The sequence below is a fragment of the Ctenocephalides felis genome, unplaced genomic scaffold, assembly GCF_003426905.1.
Source record: "Ctenocephalides felis isolate EL2017-DRISC unplaced genomic scaffold, ASM342690v1 CF-g0.4_SCAFFOLD_01886, whole genome shotgun sequence".
NCBI lineage: Eukaryota > Metazoa > Arthropoda > Insecta > Siphonaptera > Pulicidae > Ctenocephalides > Ctenocephalides felis.
In genome coordinates this window covers 63600017-63616816 of record NW_020538040.1, presented here as the reverse complement: position 1 = coordinate 63616816, position 16800 = coordinate 63600017, and the positions used below count along the sequence as shown (strand labels likewise).

The 16800-nt window shown below is 29.4% G+C and overlaps 1 protein-coding gene across 1 annotated transcript in view; it reads right to left on the bottom strand.

The window, feature by feature from the left end:
* The window catches only part of LOC113377571 (probable peroxisomal acyl-coenzyme A oxidase 1), a 28260-nt gene extending 11705 nt beyond the window's left edge, over positions 1 to 16555 (bottom strand). Inside the window, exons 1-3 of the mRNA XM_026617935.1 lie at positions 16426 to 16555; positions 6375 to 6534; positions 2830 to 2998 (exon numbers count right to left, since the gene is read on the bottom strand). Of these exons, the coding sequence (XP_026473720.1) occupies positions 2830 to 2998; positions 6375 to 6534; positions 16426 to 16555 (459 nt within the window). The remainder of the gene's footprint in view (positions 1 to 2829; positions 2999 to 6374; positions 6535 to 16425) is intronic.
* Positions 16556 to 16800: the final 245 nt, after the last annotated feature.

Here is a 16800-nt window from a genome sequence, read left to right as displayed (position 1 = left end):
CCAATTTTCGAAGCACCCTTGATATTCACTTTTTGATATGTCCTTGAGCACTCTCAGCGATTTTCTTCAATCGAGGAAAACCGCCGTCCTTTCATGGGTCTCTTCAACTTTGGGAATAGGAAAAAGTCACACGGAGCCATATCTGGTGAATTTTTGCACTTTGCAACACTTTATTTCATTTTTTACGCAAAATTTAATACAAATTCTTTGACTTTTCAATTCTTCCATTGTAAAAATCGCCGAGCTCAGAAAAACACGTCGAACCTTAGCGACTACCACAGACAAAGTAAACAGTGAATATAGCTGAAAATTTCATCATACTTTAGGGGCATGTATACCAACACAATAAAAAAAAATTTTGACAATCAGACACTCCAGACCCGCGAAATTTAATTATTAGTAATTCCGGGTACTTTTTGAACACACCTCGTATATATATATATATATATATATATATATATATATATATATATATATATAGGTCGGTCCTGGGGTTCTCAACGCCCGCATGCCATTATTTTTCTAGCGCTCCCCTCCCCCCTATTACTTTAACTGTTTTAACAGTTAACAGTTCATCATTAAAATTATGCAAAAATTTAGTTAAATGTAATCATTAATTTTTTAAAATACTTCTTATTAATTCTGTATTTTTTAGTATACAAAAAATTAGATATATGTAAACTAAAAGCGCATAAATACATTGTTTTTGAAATTATTCAGAAGGTTGAGGCAATTCGCGGGTGCTCATAATCAAATTTTTGTGTCTTCTATCATTGTCGCACTACCGAACTATTTTTCAATTTTTATTTTCCACCCAAACTTTTTTTCAACACATCCAAAAATTTCAATATGTTATTTATTGTTTGCAAGAAGATTCTTAAATTTTCAATTATTTCAAAAGCATGCGTAATATTAATATTTAGGTTTTAAAACATTTTATTTATTTATTTTGAGGATTTTATGCAATCTATTCTATTGAGCAAATCCGAGATTAAAAAAATCTAGCCTTTCATTATTAAACATAGCATTGGTACTTTATATTGATGGATTATTTTAATTCAATTTTTCATTATTTAAAATATCCAAAATTGCATCGTAAACTTCTCCTAATTGATATCGTAAGAGACGAATTGTATGTATTTATCTTTACTTTCCCATTTGTTGTTTTAAAGTGAAATTTTTAACGTATTTCAAAAGAATAGATTCGAAAAAGATGCAAGGAAAGTATATATTTCTTGAATGTTATTGAAAAAACTATATTATAAATTCCACTATTTCACATAAATTCCAGTTAATCTGTACACACTAGAATGTAACCAAAAATTGTTTAGCGACAAATTAATTAAAAGTGAAAATTCGTGTCATTTTTTATTGAAAATTCGACGCTCTGCAAAATTTTTGAAAATTTTTTCATGCTATTTCCATACAAAACTTTGATTGAATTGCGCCCTATCTAAAAAACAATATGAAGAGCTAAAACTTTCAGAGAATTGTTTTATATCAATTCGGAACCATTTGAGCCCTTGATGTATGTGAGTTTGGTGTTGATATATATTTTGATGAGTTATTTAGAATTGGGCAGTAACACCAAGTAAAAAAAAAACTAAAGTAGTTTTGAAATACTTTATTTATCCATACGTTTCAGTCTTCATCAAGACCGTCATTCAGTGGAACTAAAAGATTTTATATGATGTAGGAGGAAAATAATATAAAGTTATAGAACTTATATATACGAGTAAGTACTTACAGAAATTAATTATACAAAAATACACTACACTATTACACTGTGATAAACCAAGCTATTAATAATTGGAACATTTAAACTAATTATTTTATATATATATATATATATATATATATATATATATATATAGATACTAGTTGACCTGTTAAACGTTGTTTGGCTAAGTAAGGTATTTTTAAACAATTTCTAGAGAATCCATAAACTAATACTTTATTTTAAGTGTGTTGTTTGAATGCTATAGTAGACAATGAAGTAACGTAAAATCAATAAAACCCCTAAATCTCGTTTGTCCATATTTTGTTAATACAATCAAACTGGAAGTTTTATACACTTTCTATGGAAAACATGGTATAATCCAACCCAAATATTTTTTGGTCTTTTGACTTATATAGTCATTACAAACTCCAATTGATCGAATATTAATTACGTTTCAACTTTTTCAGATTATTTTTTAATTCTGAATTTTGTGTACTGAGCTTATACAAAATTTTCAATTTTCTGCGAGAAGAGATAGAAAATGAATTAACTATTCCTTTTTTGACCTGATTTTTGAACAATCCATGAATTAAAGCAAATTTTATAAAAATTATGTGAGGTAGAGGGGGGGGGGGGGCAAAAAGATCCAATTTGACTTTGAACAAATATAAATTATATTGTTATTTGAGCAAATAAACATATATCAAACGAACAATTATCTGGCTATGTTCAGTTTTCAAAAATTTGTTGTCTAGTCCTTTTTGCAAACAAATTTAACGTCTTATTTTAATTTTAAAGGTACTTTACAAATTAATTACATTATTCAACATAACACTATATATAACTTAGATCTGGTATTTTGTCAGAAATATCAGCAGAGTTGAAATAACTATTTATATAATTTATATTTTGTGAAATTACTTTATTTAACTTAATCTACTTCTTTTGCTATTTTTTATGTTTTACACTTTTGCCAGTATTATTGTTATCTACCGATTATATCAAAACTAAACTCGCTTTCAATGAAATTCAATTAATACGGATGATATATATATATATATATATATATATATATATATATATATATATATATAATCCAATATTTTCACCTGAGCATATGTCCCAATAATACTGCAAGTCCAAGCTCTGCCTATCCATTCCGCTTGTTGTTCCACTGTTCCTTGTCCCATGAGTGTTGGTATAAACATAACGTAATGTAATGTAAGTGGGTTGCCATCTTTCAATATTGCAGAACCAAGAGTAGCTCCCAGTAATGCCCTATAATCAAAGTTGATAATAAATTTCAGAATCTTCTAGAAATACATCATAATCATATATTGGTCTCAATTTGCATATTTTACTATTATACTTTTTAAAAATTAAAAACATGCACTTCAATTAAATTATAGTATATATTTTCTAAACTAATTTCTCTTAACTAATTCGCAATTACTCATAATACAGTGATATTTTTAATTTTCCGTAGTATATATAGGGTGAGTTATTGTAATCGTTCAAAAATCGAAAATTTTTGCATATCTTCACGTTTCGAATGTTTCTCAACATTTTTGGGATACAATAGAAAAAAAATATGTGTGTGTCTGTGTATTTGTGTACATTTCATGTACGAATGTATGGATACAATTTTTTATTTACGATTTTGGGCGCACGGATCAACCAATTGGGAGATGTACTGATTAGTTTTTGGCAAAGACATATCCAGCCCTTTCAGAAATACGGAGTAAAGATAGAAATTGAGTTTTTGACAGAACGAAGAATCTGATTTGAATGATTCAAAAAAGCTTTTGCTTGTTTGGACGACAAGATTATTTTGGACAAATAGCAAATAAAATGTTTTTAATTTCAAAACATATATTTTTTTAACATCGAAAATAATTCGGATTTTAATTTTGATTCTAGCTAAAATTCTAAAGATCTCTGATATACTTCAGATAAATAATTTCAATCTTGCCATTCAGTTTATGTAATTTTCAGAAATATTAGATAATATTCTTCATTCTAACTCCGAACGAACTGCATGCAATTGCAGGACTATTAGCGCTACGCGCGGGCGTACTGGCTCCGGTTTTTTCAATTTTCCAATGTGTTCCACCAAATTGATTTGAACAATATTTTCAGTACTAAAAGAAAAAACAATAAGCTTTCTAATAACGCTAATTAGAAAGTGGTCCAAGTAAGCGCACTACCGAAAAACATCAATTGAAAAATTATTTTATCTTTTTCAGCTAATAATAAATGATTATTTATTTGGCATCGATTGTTCTACATAATGTGGCCTAAGCCAATATGAATAGAACCACGTAATTTGTTTTTCGATATCTTTTACGGTTACGCCAAAAAGTGAGTTTAAAGCAAAAAGTGCCAAAAACGGTACCTCAGTTTTTAAGAGAACGGAGCGTCCGATTTTAATAATTCAAAAAACATTTTACTTGTATTGACAAGATGAAGATTTGATCATTTTCATAAGGGCAGGTCTAGCGGTTTCGGATATCTAACAAAAAAAGTAAAAAAAAATGCCATTTGGCGGTCAAAAATGATCATTAGACATATGCACATCAAATTATCAGATATTTTATAGAGATTTTAACAATAAGTATAAATTTTGTTTACATCCCTATGGGTTCCGTACCAATGCTTACCCGTTAGACAGCGACGCGGCGCTTACGCGCTTTATATTTTGTCTCTATGCAATTAAAGCAGTACGATTGCTTTGAAAAAAAGTTCAGATCTTCCAACATATGTCAAAATAAAGAAAACATTTTTTTTTTCAAAAAAAAAAAGATTTAAAAAAAAAAAATATTTTAAATTTTTTTTTCAAAAAAAAGTAATTTTTTGTCAAATTTATGGTTTCTCAAAAATCTTATTTTTCGAAGTAATTTTTTTTTCAAAAATGTTAATCGTTTTTAAAAAAATAATAATTTTTGGTACGGGAAGTTCCAGGAATTTGCCTTAAGGCACGATGCCCTAATTGCCTTAAGACAGAATTCCACTTACAGCTAGTTTTGTTATGGGATCGTTCAAGTATTACGTAAGCAGATTTTTACAATTATTTATCCCCCCCCCATCCCCCTGGTCAGCAAAAGTAAGCAAAGCTCTTACCCCCTACCCCCATGCTTAAGTAAACATTTTGCAATTAATATATTGTTTTTTTAAATATTGTAATTATTGGGTTATAATTAACTTCCCAAAAAACATTTTACTTGTATTAACAAGATAAGGAACTGATCAAATTTCCATGAAGGCAGGTCTAGCGGTTTCGGAGATCTAGTAAAAAAATATGCCATCTGGCAGTCAAAAATGATCATTCTACATGTGCATGCACATAAAATTATAAGATATTTTATAGAGATTTTAACAATAAGTATATATTTGGTTTACATTCCTATGGGTTCCGTACCAATGCTCATCCGTTAAACGGCGGCGCAGCGCTTACGCGCAGTACAATTGCTTTGAAAAAAAGTTCAGAATTTCCTTCTTTTCAGTCTTTTTTTCAAAAAAAGTAAATTTTTGTCAAAAATTTATAGTTTCTCAAAAATCTAATTTTTCGGAGTAAATTTTTTCAAAAATGTTAATCTTTAAAAAAAAAAATTATGGTACGGAAAGTTCCAACAATTTGCCTTAAGGCACGATGCCATGCGCCCCACTAGTTATAATTTTAAAAATAAGGAAATATATTTAGGATGTAGAGATTTTACTGATATGGTATTCAACATAGGGTAACAAAATTATTCTAATTTTACAAACATAACAAACTTATTTTTAATTTTTGGTACACATATTAAATTTAAATTAACAGTCTTCAGTCCATGGAACCCGAATCCATGATTCTAAGTTTTCGATGACATTGGATTGCTTGGATTGCTGCTCAGTGTTGTAAGTCTGCTCACTTTTATCCAATTTTGGAATGTCTACGTCGCAAAACCGTCAACGACCCACCTCTAGTGCCTAACCGTATGCATTATTTGCGGGAATCCCCGAAAATGCGTTTCGATTTCAAGCAAAGACAATGTAAGGTTGCCATTCAGTAAAAAAAATACTACCTATGACGTAATAATCATCTAGACTCCCCTGCCCCCATGTCACCCAGAATAAGCAAATCAATAACCCCCTAAAGTGCTTACGTAATACTTGAACGGCCCCTATGAATGAAATGGGCTAATGGTTTAATTTGAAAGGGTATGGATGTGTTTCCATACAAAATCGGCCCCACCCTGGTATTTAAATGATTTTGATGCCATTTTATAAAAAAAAACTATGATTTTTGAAAATTTTGAACCTAAAAAATGAAGACCTTTTGTAAAATTTTTTTTTATATTTTGAAATTTTTTGAAAATTTCGAACTTTTTTTCAGAGCAATTGTGCTAAGTAGCTATTTTAAAGAAGAAATATCGAAACCCGTAGGCGCCTCGTCGCAGTCTAACGGATAAACTTTAGTATGGAATACATACAAATGTAAACAAACTTTATACCTATTATTAAAATCTCTATAAAATATCTGATTATTTCACATGCATATGTCTAATGAGCATTTTTTACCCTGAAATGGCATTTTTTACTCGATCTCCGGAACCGTTAGACCTGTCTTTCCAAAAATTGAATTAACATAATAATAATATTGGCACAACATACAGACCGGTAACTGTCTACACCTCCATGACCTTGCTCGCTGAACTCCCGAATTTTCCTTGTTATCAAGCATGCCTTCCTCACGGCAACTTCATATTTCTCTTTGTGACTTAAATACTCATTTGGTACAGTATCTTTTAATTCCGGATCATTTAGGAAAAATTGCTCTGTAAAAAAAAACTTGATCAGAAAATACATTCATATTAATGAGTTTAGACTTTGGACGCTAAACGACTTTACAGATATAAGATTTATTACTGTTTATTTTATGTGCAGGTACACTGTATAGCATGTTGAACAATCAAAATTCAGTTTATTTATAAATTATCATTACTCCTTTGAGGACAGGCGCCGCATATGCGTTTGGCGCAGACAGTTGTTGCATATATAAGTCTCACCTAAATACATGTCGATGGCCGAGGAACTCAATATTAATAAACCAAACTCAATAGTTAATAAACCAATAAACATTTTATATATTACGTGGAAAATCTGTGTATATAATTATAATATATATCCAGAATTTGAGTTGGTGTGCTAGAATTTGAGTTAGAATTCCAAAAATATGCGTTGTTAATTTTAACATTAAATCTACCAACGCCGGTCAAATTGACCGTTTCAAACATTGTTTATAACTTAGACATTTTTAAATGTTAAAACACCATTATCAAACCATATGACAATTCTTAGAATACACTAATGATATTTTCTCCACTCCAAGATTTAAGTTATTTTTTCTATTTTCCCAAAAAATTGTTATGTGACCTAACTGCCGCGGTCGGTCAATTTGACCAATGAAAAATAATATTATTTGGGAAGTTGTTTCCGTCGAAATGCAGTTGCAGATTTATACAAAATATATCAAATGAACCAGACAAATTTAGAATAAAGTTCTGGATAATCTGTGAGGTCAATAGTAAATATATAATAAATGGGTATTCCTATTTGAGAAATGTCAAGAAGAAGGAGTGTTCAATTCTTCAATTGGATTATTGGATAGTTCGTTGTTCTAAATCTGATAAATTCATTCACAGATTTTGAAGCAATTTGTATAAATTATATTTCATTACTCTGACCGTGTATAAAAATATGATTGCCCCAAGTTTCAAACATTATCCAACAGAAACAGGTGAAAGCAATAAAAGTGTTATTAAGTAATAAGTGTATTAGTACATTGTTTGATGAAAATGTGGCAGACTAGATGGCTAAGAAATGTAACATGAAGTTGAAAATTTGTTGATGGCAGCTTTAGGTATATTTCAATATTTTGAACCTAGCTGGATATATGCGTAAATTGTGTATAGAGAGACGACGAGCAAAAGCATTTTTAGGCACGAATTTTTGTTTTAGTTAATTTTTTAATTCGGCGATGCATATTCAAAATCTCTAGAAAATCAAGTTTTTATCAACACTGTCCATAAGTTCGGCTTTGTGTGGACGAAAAATTTGTCAAATAAAATTTTGCGAAAGTTACGAAACAAACAATATATTTGCGTTATATTTATATTTCAGACTAAAATAATTAGTAAACTATGCTAGAAAGCCGAGACAAGTATATTATGTATGCATATGACAATTCTTTATAAATATTTAATATTATTAGTTTTTTCTTATAATTTCTTTTAGAAATTATATAAAAATAAATTTAGATAGAATTTCACGACAATTTCTTTAATTTATGTACAATAAATCCATCATTATGTGCAATAAATAATTAATAAAATAGATAACTTTTTAGGTCAATTTTTTTTTATTGTAATTGTTTGAACAGCAATCAGAACTCTTATAGGTTCTATAAGCTGTTGGTCACAAGACTTATGACTACTTATTTCATAAGAGGCAATCCATCGATTTACCATTCTCTTATGTGTGGGATATTTTTGATACTAGCTCTTACGTCTAATAGTTAACAAGTGATTGGATGTTGCAGCTATGTCCACGAAGGACGATTTCCACTTGGAATTATATTGTGATCTATAACCCCAAGTGAAAATTTGACATCAAAGCTGCCTGATGTCGGGCCACGGCGGTGACGGGAATCGAACCAGCGAACCTGGGACTAGTTGCTGCTAGCCCACGCTCTAACCGATATCGCCACCGCTGGCCCATTTTAGGTCAATTTCACCGCGCGCGGTTGGTATAGGTATACACAGGGCCGGTCCTGCCTTGCATGCAATGCATGCAAAAAATGCGGGCGCAAGCCTTAGGGGGCGCCAAAACGAGTTTCGAAAATTAAATTTATAATATAATATTTATATTTTTTATATAAAATCTAGAATTATTTATTTAAAATCTAGAATATTTAATAAATTGTAATAAATAATTTAACTTAACAAGGGATACGGAGACACGAAAAGCATATTTATTTTGCAATGTGATATCAGTTGAAACAATTAACCGATTAATAATTCTGCAAATTAGTAAATAAGCTCTGTTTCGCAATTTTTTCTTTGTTTGAAGTTACCGTGGTATCGAAAAAGAAATTATCTAGTTTTCAATTCCATAAGCGCAAACCTGCGAAAGATTAAATTAATTGTTGGGCATTATTGACAAAAAATTGCGAGCTGATTTAGTTGAATCGGAACTTGTTAAAAAATATAAACAAATTATAAAAAATGGGGAGTCAATGCTTAGAAAATGACTTGTTTATTCCGAGAAATTGAATTGTAATTTTTGCTTTTGTTGCAAATGTTTCGCATCTGTTGAACTTTGAATGTTGAAGACATGCGTGGAACAAATATGAAAAATGAAAGCAAAATTTACTTTGGAACGAAAATTTTAAAGCTTGTTTTATACCTAGTGGTGTCCATACTCTAAATTCAATAATTATTAACTATTCAGAAATAATACATATCAAATATAATACGTTTTTTTTTTCAATATTGTTCAAGAAATGTGTAATTTCTTTGCATTTTTTTCTGATTTTTGAACAATACTTCTAAAATACGTTTAAAATTCAACTTTAAAACAACAAGCTGATACTCTGAATATGACGGCTCTTACGATATCGATAAGAAGAAGTTTACGAAGCAATTTTGGATATTGTAAATGATGAAAAATTAAATTAAATCAAAATTTAAAAAATCCAACATGAAATACGAGTGTTATGTTTGAAAATTAAATGCTAGTTTTTTTAAATATTATTATTGCACATACGTTAAAAATAATTGAAAATTTCAAAATACTTGATTATAATCAACCCCCGAATCACCTCGATTTTCTAAATAAATTTAAAATCAATATATTTTATACGCTTTTAGATTATATCTAAATTTTTGTGCACTAAATCCAAATTAAACATTAATTTATTTATTTCACTTAATATTCTTGTTAAATTAAAGTTATAGAATTTAATAAATGCATTTCAGAAATTATTTATTATTTTGATATCAAGATCTTTATATTAAAATAATAAATAATATTTCTGAAATGCATTTCTTAAATTCTATAACTTTAATCTAACAAAAATATTAATTCTTTTGGTATGGTAGTCGAATTTACATCCTTAACCAATTTACTACATATTGAATATTACTAAAATGTGATATTATGACAGAGATTGTTTTATTTATTAATATCGATAATAATAAATAAATTTAAAATCAACATATTTTATATCCTTTTAGATTATATCTAATTTTTTGTGTACTTAATCCAGAATAATTAAAAATTAATTTTTTAAAAAATATGTAAATATTTATATAATTTTAATGATAAACTATTAAAACAGTTAATATTAATAGGGGGGGGGCGCTAGAAAAAAAGTTGCATGCGGGCGCTGAGGACCCCAGGACCGGCCCTGGGTATACACATGAATTTTTACTTGAATTTACTATCTATAGGTACACACGAATTGTCGGTAGGTTTAGTGTTGTAAAATGACTATCGTGGCAGGAGCTCGACACCACAGTACGGTTCACTTCAAACCGTCCCGTCCCCGAAACTAAATAATTCTTATCATATTTTCAAAATTTCAATTATTTAAGAATATGTGTACGAAAGGAATTTTAAAAATTTTAATTATTTTCGGAGATAATAATCCTCTTCTGTTTTTTTCCTTTTGCAAAACTTTAAACGCGTTTATCTCAATGCCGACTTTTTCAATACGATGCCCATGATTTCTCAAGTTCTACTGGATCGATGGACTTGAGTACCTTCTTTATAAGACTTCTCTCAGGCGTATACTATGCTGATCTCGAAATTTTCATTTTTACTATTTTTAAAAAATAAGAGAAACTCCAAAAAGTTGTAAGATGAGATCCTTTTTTTCAAATATTCATAATTTTGTCAAAAATTTATTTTTTAAATAAATCTTATTATATACCATTGCGACATCATTCTAGATTAATAATCTTTTATTATTTTTCATTTCGGATTAGTAGGAGGATTGCAAACGTCTCGCATAATAAAAATGTCTTTTATTAAATAAAAATAATCTTTTATTATTTTTCATTTCGGATTAGTAGGAGGATTGCAAACGTCTCGCATGGTCGCATGGTCGCATGGTCTTGTCACACGTGTCAAATTTTTGATATCGCCAACCTCAACCAGTGCTAATTTTTTAAATTATTAACTTTTTTTTTAATTTAAATTTTTCTGTTCTCTTGATAAAGAGTACTACAAAAAATGATAGTATAAAATTTTTTACGATGATTTAAAAATGACCTAAAATTCATGCCCCGACACTAGAATACCCCCTTAAACAACTATACCGATCAAGTATTCACCTATTAATGCACTCATGTGTTTCTTTTAGGCATCCTATAAGAATCTATCAAATATATGAAGCAAAAATAATTGTTTTTGTGTTTGTCGCCTTTTTGGTTTGAAACTAAACAGCATTAAAAATCTTTAATTCGATTTTCTTGCGGCATTTCATGATAGGTTTCAATAATGGTTGGATGGATGCCGGATTCAGTAAAACTATTTAATTCTATCTAACTTCTTGAAAATCGTTTCACTGTAGTTATCTCATTTAAATTAAAACAAATGAGGTTTTCGGCAATATTATTGTTTATCTCAATCGTCGCATAAAGTCACATTTTGTAATAAAAATTATTAGAACATATTTATGGTAAAGCAATACATATTCCCTTATACAAATATATCTAAATATCTTACAAACTTACAGGCCATATTATATGACCATGCTCGGCACTTCCAGCCTAGTGGCATTTGAGATCATCGAACAATATTTATTTTAATAAAATAATTAAAAATATGTATGCTGTTTATAAATTAAATGCAAATAATACAGTAGAACCTCGATTATCCGGACCTCGGTTATACGGATTAGCGATTATCCGGACTACCAACTGCGAATAATTTATATGCATGTACATACCTACAATTCGAATTTTTGCACGATTAATGCTGCAGTTTAGTATATGTATGTAATGTAATCTAATTATAAGAAAATATATATGTACATACATAAGGAATTTTCAATTTCTTAATAAACATTATTTTCGTTGATATCTATGTATGTATTTGTTATTTTTAATAAATACACAACATTATTATTCATACATTCGATTATCCGGATGCCTATCGACAACAATTAGTCCGGTTAATCGAGGTTCTACTGTACTACGAGGAAATGCTGTTAAAATCTGTTTATGATTGTCATGGATTCTTTTCTGCAGTTTTTAATTACTTAGTTGATAAAATATTTAAAAAATCAATACAACAAAGTATCACTAACATTCGTTACAAGTGATCATTTGTTATAAATTATACTTTTAAATTATATTTCTAATTAATGATATTCACTTAATAAAATATCTGTTTTCATTAATTATTACTTCATTTTTAACTTCTCAAATAACTTCTTTATGCCTTTGCCAGAAAGTCCGATTTGCTAATGTTATGTTTTCCCATCGATTCAAGTTCAGTCTGAATCGCTTGGCATAATTGGGAAAAGTATTTGTGTGTACAATATATATGTAAGCTAAAATTTGATCGACATGTCGTCGACGATTTCTCAAAAACGGCTGCACCGTTTTCAAAAATTTAAGAGCTATTTGATGAAATTCTATAATAAGGACTCAAGCCGCTTTGCTCGATCGTAAAGACATTCGTCCGAGCAGATAAGTGGATAATTTATCGTCCACGTTCGAAAGATATCAGTTGGAAAACATGCTGATCAGTTACTGCTAAAGATCGGCTAAGCCGTTTCTTCGTAATTAATTGTTGAAATTGTATTGCAATTTTAATGAAACTCGTTTTAACGAACCTATATATTAAGGCTCTACAGAAAGTGGTTAAATCATACAAATTCGTTAAAATTTGAAAAAATGGGTTGCATCAAAATTGCAAAGTTCTATCGACATAATTTTATTTCTTAATTTTCGTTGATTAAGATGATATATTTAAGAAAATGCCACTCATATTACGGTATGAGTCACACCTAGATCATATTGAAATTACTTTGTTAAGACAGGGTACACTTCATTTACTAATTTAAAAAAAAAATATTTATTTAAAAAATATTTGGCAATTTATAGGTAAATACCTTAAACAATCAACCAAAATAAACAAATTTAGAATCTCTAAGAATGATTTGACATTCTAAAATTTTACTATTGCATTCAAATAACTTACTATTTAGAAATACGATCGGAGTATCTTAAGCATACGCGTTTTCTATTAAATTTCGGAATTGTTAATAATTAAAAATAGAATTAACCTGTCCCTAATGACGCAAGTTAAATAATTAAATATTTTTTTGTACATTCGTAATGTGTAATTTGTATTAAAACGCCTCATATCAAGTCTTGCAAGCATACGCTAAAACAAGGATGAAGCAACCCGCAGCCCGCCGGAGGTTTTCCTGCGGCCCGCCGAGCATTTCCCAACTACAAATTATTTTGCTAGATATTTTATCAAATACGGCTGTAACGGCTAATTTTGTTGTCTGTCAAATACTGGTAAAAACTGTTGTTCACAGAAATAGCATTTCCTGATAAAATAAATATTAATTTAAATATTAGTTTAACAATATTGCAAGAATAATTGAAAACTTGTCGCGAGGTTTAAATCATCGTAAATTTGAAGACTTCTTGACAATTTAGAGCGTGAATATAGCGATGTACTTTTCAATTGTTTTTGGATATAAAAGAACAATTGTAGTACTTTCGTTATTTTGGTAATAAAGAATAATATCTTTTGCAGTACCTTGTGTTTCACATTTCATTTTCAGAAAAAGAAAATGTGAACAAATTGTAATTGTAATTCCAAATTTTCAAAGCTAAAAGAACAGCTGCTTTCATGTGAATGTTTTCTTCGCCATTTACCATACAAAATAATGCAGATTTAGAAAATGTAATTTTTCAGTAAACATCGCAATTTTTTATAAATCTCATGTCAGCCCTGAGAAATTTTCGCTTAAAAAAAAAACAAATCAAATTATGATAATATTTTTTTTTTGAAGTACGAATGTGTGCGAACAATTATACAGGTCCACAAAAGAAAAGTCGCTGGATAATAATTCATTCATTCATAAAAAATGCTAGATTGAAGATTGTGCCAGTTTTTAAATGTTTTTTCATTTTTTGTGTTCCAGTTCTGACTATAGATTTATCTTAAGCGGTAAAAGTATATTAGAAATACATCGAAAAATATATGTCACACACCCAACTTTTTTAGTGGACCTGTGTTAATTTCAACCATAAAATTCATAAAAAATTACCACCTATCAAAACTGAGTAAAACATATCAAAGCTGCTTTCGTGTTGCTATTTTCCATATTAAAAAAAATAAAGAACAAAATTTGAAAAAAATGGCTGATATTGATCATCTTTTATATAAAAAAGCAGTGCCAAATTTCTTATTAAAGTTTTCAAGTAAATTCTGTTTTTCTGTTTAACGTTTTTATTTTGTATTTATATTTATAAAGACTTGCAGTATACACTCGTAATTATATAAAACTAGCAAACCCGACGAACTCCGTTTCGCCACCAGATGGTTTCTTGAGAAAGATGAAGAAATTTTATGTTTGTTTTATATTTGAAAAAGAAAAATTTGATTTTATTATACAACTCTAAGTTGAACTTCTCTAAGTAAATGAAAGTGAATCCGCAAATTATCCGTTTCATTGAAGTGCTCTTTGGTAAACCACATTTTTTGTTTTTTGGTCTGACGTTAACACAAACAAAGCGGATGGTTTTCCAACTTGTGAACAGGCAACGTATAACTGTCCATGTGAAAAACAATGATTTTCTAAATAATCTATTTGAAATTTATCCCGCAAACACTAAGCGATTGGCCTTGCGACTTGTTATTGCGAACGCAAGGCGAACTGGAAATTGCAATCGTTTGAAGTCTAACGGAAGACCAGTCAGAATCATTGGTATGTCACCAAATCGCCAGCAATTTTTGATTGAATGGTGAAATTCAGGGCGTGTGCCTCATTATTCTTTGCGGCAAGAATTGCTCGTTGACTTAACCAAGCATAATTCTGATAATTTTCACTAATGTCATTACTCGAATTTTTAATTACGGTGCGCGAAGTTCCAGCAGCTTGCATTAAGGCACGATGCCATGCACAACTAATTTTCTCAGCTATAAACCTTGCGGAGCTCGAGACCTTTCCAACGAATGCAAAATTGTCGAAATCGGTTCGTGCGTTCTGGAGTTATTTCGTCAGGAAGGAAAACCCGACTTATTTTTATATATATAGAAGATAATCTATTTGAAATTATTTAAAACAGTTATTGATCATTTTTATTACTCGAATTTTTAATTACGGTGCGTGAAGTTCCAGCAATTTGCATTAGGGCACGATGTCATGCACCACTAATTTTCTTAGCTATAAACCTTGCGGAGCCCGATACCTTTCCAAAGGATGCAAAATTGTCGAAATCGGTTCGTGCGTTCTGGAGTTATTTCGTCAGAAAGGAAAACCCGACTTATTTTTATATATATAGAAGATTACGTGCGACCCGCCATAAAATTTTGAAAACCAAATTGGCCCGTGGGTTAAAAAGGTTGCTCGCCCTTCTTGCGCTAAAATGTAAAAGTCAGCGGCGGGCAGCCGGTGGTGCGAAAGAAAGCCGAAATAAAATCAAATTCACTACCTTAAGGCTACGCAACTATATACGCAACAATGATAAAAAGTCAGAAAAACAAATTAAAAACAAATACATTGATATCTGAACAATTTTGTAAAATTGTAACAGAAATTTGTACTATCGATCAGATGTTGTTAAAAGCATGACATTGATCTAGTTGATAAAATCGCTGACTGGATTTTTGCTTGTAATCGACGTAACTAAGGACTTTGTCAAAGTATCAATGTACACTCAAATGATTTTGATAACATGGTTCGAAAGATCATAACAACAATATCAGATATTACTTTTTATGACAAGTTTCGTTAAGCTCATTTCAATACAAATCAGTTCTATCATGACACGCGCATTTATTCATACTATAAATTAATTTAGCAATTATAAAAAGGCTCCAAAGTCCAAGGAATACTTGTCAATAACATTGTAAAAACATGAAGCATTAAACAAATTATTCAATAGACAAACAATTCACTGAGAAATATTAAAAATAATACACAAATAATGAATAAAAAATTTGAATTTTCATTATTATATACATTACTCAACAAGAATTAATTGAAATTCAAGCCAAATTATTATCAAATTGCGGCGTAATTGAAATTATTCAATATAATTACGAGTATAATTAATTTAGCGAGTTGCATTTTTGAATAATCTGTGCCATCAGCATTTATTTTTTAAGAAAGAGCAGCAAATATTCCTGTACTTATAATTCATATTATTTATATTTATATAAATATAAATTGCTTGTTTCCAGTTTATACTACAGTACCCAATTTTAATCGGTTTAACTAAATCTACCAAAAAAAATCACATTAAGTACTTAATGTTAAATATTATTTATTGTATCATAAAGTATTTTATATATATTAAAAATGCATGCTCATTAAATATATATTAAAAATGCAATCATTGATTGGTTTTAGAATGCTGTTTTGAACATGAGATAATCAATATTAAGCTAAAAACTAAACGTAATTATGTTACCTCTTGCATGCTTCTCGAAAGTTTTTTCTTTGCCACCATCTAGAAAGTAGGTTAATTCCATTGGGTCAAATGTGCATTTATCTCTCTCTTTTTGAAGATCTGGATGTACATTTTGTTTAGTTTCAGGCATTTTATAAATATTTACTTTTTTTATACACAAAAAATATACACCATGAAAACAGACTTTAACTCATCAAATTAATTATTACGTTTTATATATATATATATTTACTGCTTATCTTACTAAAAGTGATAAGTGTCTAATCGCATTTTAATCAATTTTTCAAATTCATAACAGCCGCTGCAAATTTGTCTACTCATGCGCAAATGAAAGTTTATTGTATTATTTTATTTTTTTTCACATTCATGCAGAAG